The sequence below is a fragment of the Pteropus alecto genome, unplaced genomic scaffold (assembly GCF_000325575.1).
Source record: "Pteropus alecto unplaced genomic scaffold, ASM32557v1 scaffold39, whole genome shotgun sequence".
Taxonomy (NCBI): Eukaryota; Metazoa; Chordata; class Mammalia; order Chiroptera; family Pteropodidae; genus Pteropus; species Pteropus alecto.
The window spans coordinates 12,545,982-12,555,542 of record NW_006443568.1 but is presented as its reverse complement, the minus strand read 5'-3'; the positions used below and the strand labels follow the sequence as shown (position 1 = coordinate 12,555,542).

The 9,561-nt window shown below is 33.4% G+C and overlaps 1 protein-coding gene across 1 annotated transcript in view; it reads right to left on the bottom strand.

The window, feature by feature from the left end:
* The window catches only part of USP48 (ubiquitin specific peptidase 48), a 63,544-nt gene that overhangs the window by 34,121 nt on the left and 19,862 nt on the right, over positions 1 to 9,561 (bottom strand). The window contains exons 7-10 of the mRNA XM_006924545.3: positions 7,433 to 7,566; positions 6,646 to 6,728; positions 3,217 to 3,396; positions 464 to 592 (exon numbers count right to left, since the gene is read on the bottom strand). Of these exons, the coding sequence (XP_006924607.1) occupies positions 464 to 592; positions 3,217 to 3,396; positions 6,646 to 6,728; positions 7,433 to 7,566 (526 nt within the window). The remainder of the gene's footprint in view (positions 1 to 463; positions 593 to 3,216; positions 3,397 to 6,645; positions 6,729 to 7,432; positions 7,567 to 9,561) is intronic.

Sequence of the window (9,561 nt, the reverse complement as noted above, 5' to 3'; positions counted from 1 at the left end):
AAAAAAAATCTAGAAAATTTATAAATAACTGGCTAAAACTCACAAATTCAAACCAAACTGCTCTTTAAATACATGTCTTAATTACCTATAGGATTTATTTTTATTTTTATTTTTTATGGTGACATTGGTTAACGAAATCCAGTACGTTTCAGTTGTACATTTTAACAGTAAGGCATATATATATTTACGTTGTGTGTTCACCTCCTTATAGGATTTTTTTAATGGCTTTTACTTTCTTGTCAGGGATGGGAGGGGGTCAGTGGAATAGTTCTTTCTGTTAAAGGTTCCTTTACTTTAAAAACTCACTACTTTAAAGCAAATTTGTGATTATACCGACTTTCATCAATATTTACCATATGCAATCAACCTATATTACTAAATAAAAGCAATCTGTTCTTGTCATTGACCTTTGTGCATGGTATTCTAAAATATTTGCCTTACATAATCCTGGAAAATTGCTTACCTGGTACTTGAACAGTTGTGTTGGGTTTTTCTTGAGTTTGTAGTCTATAAACCAACATGTATGCATTTCGAGAGCAGTGAGTTCCTTTGCCACACTTGGGTTTACGTGTCTGGGACTTAGAAGGTTCTGCTGAGGTAGGGAAAACAAAAGATGACTAAATTAGGATGCCGAGTTTGTTTACTCTTTTGCGGGGGTTGCAGGGAAGTGGGGTGCAGGGACAAGGGGGGCCACAGAAAACAATCCCTAAAATATACACTTAAGATACTCTAACATGGATCTAAAACATTAAAAGGAAACACAAATTTAGCAGGTTCTATAGATGTTTGAATCTTTAAACAAGTGTACTATCCTATCCCCCTTGGCTGCCAAATTCCATATTTAAAAGATAAGTAAATACTGTTTTTCATGAAGACAAATTTGGAACAAAAAAAAAGTACTACAACATTATTTGAATGTTAGTCTTAAATTATAAAAATAAATCGACTTAATTGCCCATAGAAATAAAATGACATCTTCAAAAAAATGAAATGAAATATTAATGAGCAGAAAGATTAGCTATGCATCTCTTTGAATTCAGTAGCAAGTAGAAACATTAAGTGTTCTACATGGTAAATATACCATATGACAGTGATCTTCAAATTGAGTCTGTGCATCCCAGGGTAACATTCCAAGGGGTATGAAGTCATGGACAGTTCTAAGGAAGTCAATTACCAGACCTTCAATTCACTGTGTACTTTTCTAAAAATTAATCTGCCTCAAAGTTGAGGTTTCATTGATGATTTCCACCTTTCCTTTCTCAGCCATCTATCCCCAACTTTACAAAAGAAAGATATAATTTCTCACCCGGTGATAAAAAGTCTCATCCATTAAAAGATGTATTAAAAACAAATTTTTTGTTTAACTTTTAAAATTTATTTATATTGGTTTGATTAAATATGTAGTGATATTTGTAATTTTAAAAACTTTTTAACAATTTAGAGCTTTAACTTAGTATATTCCATTAGAACAAAATTCTGTAGGGTCAGTGTAATAGAAATACAAGAGAAAAGAAAAGCATTAAAAATGTCCTGCTATGAAAAAAGACCAGTTCATTTATCTTTGACAGAATTGATGAGGGTACCAAATCTGTTACTTAATTTCATTTGAATATTCTTAAAAGTGATGTTGCAGTTTTACTATTTATAATATGTCAGAAATTACATTACTTAGAGTAACTGAAATTTATAAATGTTGGATTTTAAAACGTGCAAAAGGAATGCAAATTTGTTCAATAGTCTTATAAAGAATACATATCAAAAACGTTTGAAGACCACTGTCACAGGGATTTAAAATCTCAGGAGCATGTACAGCCAAGAGGAGGTCAGTCATTTGTAACTGAAAAGTATTAAGACCTAAGAGTTTCTTTACACTGTAAAGTAGAAGATAAAATGATTCATTAAAGTTCAAGACAGAATACAGTAATGAACAACTAATGTATTTAAATGAGAGACTTTTCTGTATTTTTGATAAGAAAACAAATGAAAGCTGCAATGTCAGTTGCACATAATAACAAAGGGTACTAAAACTTTGGAATGGGATCCCGATTGGCCTGTAGTCTCTTGAACTATTTTAAAATTTAGGACTTCCTATATGTAGGACAACTTTAACGATGCTCTTAATCTTACAATTCTGACTAAAAATTAGATCAAATAAACCTTAAAGAATGTCAAATAAAATCAAAATTCAATTATTCACAATTTAAAGCTACATGTCAATTTCATTCCTAGTAAAAATATCACAATGAGAAAAAATATAAGCAAATGCTAAGAACTTGAAGACTACTTAGGTAACACGGAAGCAATACTGCTGAATGTCTATAAACATCCAAATGTGATTTTAAAATAGAAAATACTATATAACAAGAATTTGTTATAACAAAGATGTGTAGAAAGAGTACCCATGTACCCTGACAGCCAACCCCCACTGCCATGCTCCTCCCTGTCTGACACCTTGGAAAAGTGGTTCTGATCCACTAAGAAGCACAGTGGCAGGAGACACACACCATTCACTCATTCCTTTTCTCTTATTTAGATCTCACAATCCGAACCTCACCCCAAAATGTTAAACAAGGGAAGAAAAGTGATGAAAACCTCAGCCAAGAGGGGTCTTACTAAAATTGTTCACTCCTTCAAGGGAATAAATGGGCATTTTGCCCTCGGAAAACTGAGGCGATGAGAGGTCCATACTAGGATACTATTTCAAGAAGTGCTTTGTATGGCAGATCTCATCACTACAGAACAGCAGCTTCCACCCCACAGAGGCGCTGCTCCAGGGATGGGATCAGACACTTAACAGGGAGTAGACACTCTTCTTGGAGCCAAGTTCCCTCGCTATATTTATTTCGCAAAAATAAATTTCTTGACCCAGAGAAAAAGACTACACATTCTACTGTACTAAATCCACTGTTCCTCATTTTTACCTCAATACTCACCATCCTCTCCCCTCCTCAACCAATTAACCTGGTAACTGCAAATTAAATATTTGCCTTCAAATGGTACTGAAAACATGAATTATGAAAACCATCTCTGGAGCAAAAACATTTTTTAAAAAATCAAATTTTGCTAATAAAAGATGTTCAGAAATTTCACGTGTTTAAGAAATGCAAATATCCTTGATAGGCCACAACAATCTCGGGCTGTAATAATTTATCGCAAATATTTCCGGTAAAAAAAAATTTATATTTTAAAAGGGCACTCACAACTTAAAGGTTTTACCTAGATCTTCCTCAATCCCTAGCTGTAATTTCTTCCCCTCCATCTTTTCTATGTCTTCGTCATTAAACTTGTACCATTCACCAGACTGTGGATCTTTCACGTGGGCGATGTAGTGGCCAGAGTAGGCGCTCACTCCTCTGTGTATGAGGACTGCACTGAGTTCATACACATAGGAACCACCTGGAGAAGGGGGACAGTGAAAGAAATTTCATAAAACCATGTGTCTTCTTGTATCCTGAACGTGAATTATAATGAATATGATTCTTTATGTAGCTGACAGAATTCAAAACATGTCACCTAAGACTGAAAAACAGTTTCATTTTACAAAATTATGTGGACGTCTTAAGCTGTATCACCTCTCCATTACCTCTATAAAGCTGGGGCGTTCTGGGATTCAGGGCTACAGAGCTACTCTGCTCTTCTTTGTCCTTTTGCATAAACTGGCTGAGCCATATACTGACCAAAAACCTGTTGGTATTTTCCAACTTACAAAAATTCATTATATAAACTAATGAGATTTGAGTGCAAAACTATTGTTTATAGAAAGAAGAAAACAAAAAAAAAATCTAGAATGATTCTGCCCTCAGATTTCTTCATCTTTTCAGTTCCTATCCCACTTTAAATAAACAAAACCTACAAATCACAGCCTATCTATACTATGCAAGTGGTTTATGCAAGAAGAGAAGGCTTTATCCATACATCGAAATGTCAGCAAATGAACGAACATTTACATTTTAAAACAAAGTATTTTAAAGTTTGGAAAAAATCTTTTAGGTTCTAAACTTAAACCAATTATGGAGAGGATATTATATACTGTGGGAAAAGATCACTTCTAATATACGTTTTATTATTAAAAATCAGAAAACAAATTTAAAAATTCATTAGTAATCCCAGAGACATAACCACTATTAAAACTGAAACTTTCAGTTTTTTCCTAACAAATACATCATTAACATTGTTCCACTGAATATTCTTCCAAAAATAATTTATAATGACTATGTACAAGCATAACAATATACTGGACCACTCCCATATTGCTAGACATGTAAACTGGTAGCATTTTAGGGCCAATATAAACAGTAATTATCTTTGTAGTAAAAATCTTTGCACACATCTTTGACAATTTCATCAAGTAATTTCCTAAAAACTGCAAGCAGTGAGTCAGAAGGTATAGCCAATCACTCATTCAACAAGTAATAAACATGCTAGATACTATTTCAAGCACAAAGGATATAGGAATGACCGAAAGGACAAAGTCCCTGCATTCTTGTAGCTCAGTGGGGGACACAGTACTGCAGATTAATACCTGGATCCAAACCCACCCCAGCTGGAAATAAATATTTGGTAAGATAAAAATATTTTAAAATATTTTTAAAAACACCAATTAACTCATCTACAACAGTTCTTAATAGTATTTCCTAAATTAATGACGACAAATCATAGAATTAGTAGTAACTATAACTATTACCAAGACACCACAAAAATTTTCCTATCACCACTGTTGCAGATAACCAGATTTTATACTCTTCTACTTAGGAATGATGGTAGATTTGATCAGCTACTGGAATCTGTTCTTTTTTGTGCACCTATATGATTATATCACAAATTGGTCTTAGTATTTTGTTATTAGGTTTCAGTTCTTTATATTTAACTATAACTGGTTTCTTCTGAAATTCTATATATTTTATTCAGTCACCAGACTCTTGAAGTGGTCTTACAAGGATATTAACATCCCTAATATGGCAGGAGTTGAGTTAGAGTCAGGTGCTAACTGTTTAGGAATGAGGATCCCTCAGTCTACAGATGTCTGTGTACTTGCAGGCTCACTATTTAAAGAAATGAGTCAATTGTCCTTTTACAAATAGATCATCTTTTAGATACATCTTTTCATCTTTGTGTGGATATGTGTGTGCAGACACATGCAAATAAGAATATAGAAAAATACAAATACTGGTTGTCTGGGTAATCAGCTACAGGAGGTTTTTAATTATCCTCCTTATGCTTTCTATATTTTCCAAATTATCTAGAATGAACCCTGAGCAATTATAGCAAAAGTTAATTTGTTTTTAGTATTCTACCCATAAAAGGTAGTACATTTGTATAGTAAACATTTCAACAGCCTATGAAAGACAGGCCTATAACTATAATCTACTGGATTAAATTTTACAAGTTCTAGTTAACAGTTCTAAAATAAGCCAATTTTTATTTCTTTAAAAATTAAGTTTACTACATTTAGTAAATCAACATACCAAAATTGAATATTTCTACATGTGCTTTTTAACCTATTAAGTTTATTTGTAAATATCTTCCTCATTCTCTTTATAGTATAAATTGGACAAAAATATAATAAATTTAATAACAATAGTAAGAACAACTATTCAAAATCAAATAGTGGAGTCAAGGAAAGTGCTGATTTTAGATCTAAATTTCCAGCCCTGGAGTAACCACTAATCTATCAGACTTCTCTAATTTCAAACGATCACCTGAACAAAGGAGACAGGAAGCAAACTACTATATAAAGAGAAATACAGCCTCGTTTATTTGTTCAGCCAAATTTAACAGTAACAAAGTCCAGTGGCAAAATCTGTAGCTGTTTCCTTCTACCAAGGAGGTGTAAATTTTCAACCACAGTACTAACAGAGCATCCATACATTTTATTTTTTATTTTATTTTACTTTTTTGCATCATACATTTTAAAGCTTAAATATTTAACATATTGCTACTCAAGTGCTCCAATAATTTCTCTTAAAGGTTTTGTTTTATGGCTTGTTTCTACCGTAAGCTGCCTCCAGAACCTTGTTACAGAAGGAAACAGTTTATTACATAATTTCTATATTAAAAATTTCATAAGCAGTAAGATCTATCTTGAAAGGAAAATCAAATAGTCCTTCCAGGAAGGGCAAGGTGTTTGTTTTCTCTGACAAGAATCATCCTGCTTGCTAAGTGAAGACTGCCAAAAGAAAAAGTAGTCAATTATTTCTTGTTTAAACTACCTCACAGCATCCTAGAACTTATCAGTGGTCACATATATCAAGAATTACAACACACATATTGAAATTATGCTGCCCAATGTTTTTGATAAATTGTTAAAAGAAAAAAATGTAAATGGAGGCAGCTTGGAGGATTACTCTGAAGAATTACAGATATACTATTCGCACTAAAATAACACGTGTGGGTTCAGGAACAGTGAAATCTTTTTCATTTTTTATTCTTTTATACGCTTAATTATGTAGATATTTATGAACCATCTAATCTTTGTTATATTCTTACTCATAGAAAATGGACGTAACATCTCAGCTCACCTAAAAAGCCATTGTTCCCAGAGATTAGCCAATAAAGTTTAGGAATACTCTTCTGTACTCATCACAAGCAGATCACAACTTATAGTCTCTGAGCATTTTAATTATCACTGCTCAGTAAAAATATTACCTTTATGTTCCACATAAGGCTCCATATCCAAATTTTCTGAAAAGCCAATGTAGGTATTCAGCTTTTTCTTATGTCCAGTTTGCCTAACCAAGAGGAAAACTAATTATATTTATATTTAAAACAATCATAAAACAATGTATAAGCTCTATCCAGCCATTTTAATAAACTCAATAGTAGCTAGGTAGATTTCATTTAGCAATCTTGTTCAAAAACCTATATAAGTAAACATAATACTATGTTAGAATTGGCAAAAATAATCAGCTAAAAGATATAAATTTAAAGTGCTAATTCCAAATATTTTTTGCCATTTTGATTTAATCACAAAAGAAACCATGGATGCTCCTGATTTTTTATAGAAGAAATGGACATGTGCAAACATTTATTTTAATTATAAAAGATAAATTCCCATGGGAGTAGGGAATATTGTAATAATTAGAAATTTTACTCTAGTTCTCATATAATGTCATGGCAATTCAGTTTCTACCCAATGTCATGGCAATTCAGTTTCTACCCAAATATTTGCTTTTCCTTTGCATGTTAGAATAATTAAAAAAATAAGGATTCTCTACTTTTCTAGTTCTCAATTTTATATGGCTGGCTTCTTTAGCAATTTTGTGATAAAATCACGAAATATTGGCATTTCAAAATGACAGGTTCCATCTATACCTTTCATCCTCAAACCTAGAGTTTCAAATTATAATCATTTTATTATCTTATCTGTCTACAGTGAAATCTGTACATATTAGTTCCCAATGAGTATTAAACACCACTACTCGTACATATTTACCTGTCAAAGACAAAACGCATCAGCTGTAAGTTCAGAGTGCAAGGAAGGCTAAGGAGTCGGATTTTCCTTGTAGCATTCTGTTTGCTTTGACAGTTTTCACAAAAGTATCGATTGTCTCCCTCTAATCTTTCTTCCTGATAAGGAATAAGACATATTAGTTAAAAAAATTAGAATGTAGATTTTTAAAATGTGATCTAATCTCTGATGTAAAGTATAATTTCATGTTAATTAATAGCTCCCAATCAAACTGTTTAAAAGTTGCTATAAATAATGAAGGACATCTAAGATAAAAGGCACTGCTTAACAGTAACATTATCAATTTGTATACAATGATTTAAAATTGATGTGCATCTTTCCAAAATATAAGATTTTTAAAGTACTCGTTTTAGGTCCTTTGTCCTGATAATCCCACTTCTGGGAATTAAGGAAGTGAGTTTTAAAAAGAATATCCTATGTACTTTGATGCAGCAAAATTTAAAAACAGATAAAATGGGTGCAAACTACACATGAGCACCAGAATACAGAATTATATATACACAAGATTTACACACACACACAGAGACAGTTAAAATTACTAAACCACATTCATGAGACAAAGCTAAAAGTGCAGGAAAATTTAATGTTGTACCTAATGGTAGTAGTTTCTTTTTAAATCCTTCCTCTTTGTTTCTGTAATAGCTTTTTCATATAGATTACTGCAATACGATACTGGCACCATCACTTTATTCACTTGGCTCAAAGATACCACATTCATCTGTTTTCCTCTTAAACTCACTGACCAGTTCTCCTCCTCAGCATTCCTTGCCAGCTGCTCCCATCTCCCTGATCTCTTAACGTTTGAATGCCCCAGGGCTCAGTCTTTGGTCTTTGTCTCTCTCACTCCCTTGGTGACTTATCCAGCCCTGACTTCTCCCCTAACTCTAGGTTCTCAAATGTAACATGCCCCAATTCAACCTCCTAATTTCTCTCCCGAACCTGCTCCTCCCACAGTCCTTCACATCTCGGTTATAGCAATTCCATTCTTCCAGTTGCTCAGGTCAAAACCTTAGTAATCCTTGACTCCTCTCTTTCTCTCCATATCCAATCTGTGAATTTTATCAGCTCTACTTTGAAAATATATTTAAAATCCAAACACTACTTATCACCACTTCAGCTAACCCTTGGTCCAAGTCATCAACTCCTCCTGTCTGCCCTTGCCCCACCATCAGCCTATTCTCAAGATAGCACCCAGTTATCCAGTTAAAACAGGTTACATCACTCCTATGCTCACAACCCTCCAACGGCATCTCATCTCATCTCAAAGTAAGTGAAACTTCTGACAAAGGTCTACCAAGCCCTATCTGAAATGGTCCTCAGTTACCTCTATAACTTCATCTTCTGTCCTTCTCCTCTTGCTTATTCACTTCAGCCACACTGAACTCCATCTACCCAAAACATTCTTCTCCCCAATCCTTGCATGGCACTCCGTCATCTTCTACCATTTCCTAATTGCAACCGGCCTCATCCTCATCCCCATCACATGCTCTATCCCCCCTTCCCTGCTTTATTATACTTGACACACTATATATTTTACTTATATTTACTGTCCCTTCCTGGTCCCAACGCCACTATACTATAAGCTGCTTAAAGGCAAAAATGTTTTGTCTTTGTTTGTTATGGTTATCCCCAACAGCTGAAACAGTGCCTGAACAGTAGTAACCACTCGATCGATATTTAGCTGAATGAATTCAATAAATGAGTACGTCAAGTATACTAAATAGTTGTGCTAAAGAAGTAGTACAAAAATATTTTAAGAAAGTTTTATAATAAGCTCATCTATTATGCTATGTGTCTGTTCTTCCTTGATAACAAAGGTTTCCTCTTAGCAGCTTTTCCACTCAGAACAAAAGGGGACCACTTCCAGATCTCTACATAAGCTTACAGAAAGTAGAAATACTGAGTGGCAGGGTTGAAGAATGACCATAGTGACGTAAAAAATACTTACATTCAACACATTCTAGTTCTCATTAAATGAAAAGGTAAATTAATCTATGGCAACAGAGCTTAGATTTCCTTAATACTCTACTATTGCCAATCATTACACAATAAGATTTTACACATACATAACATTACATATAAAATGACTTGAA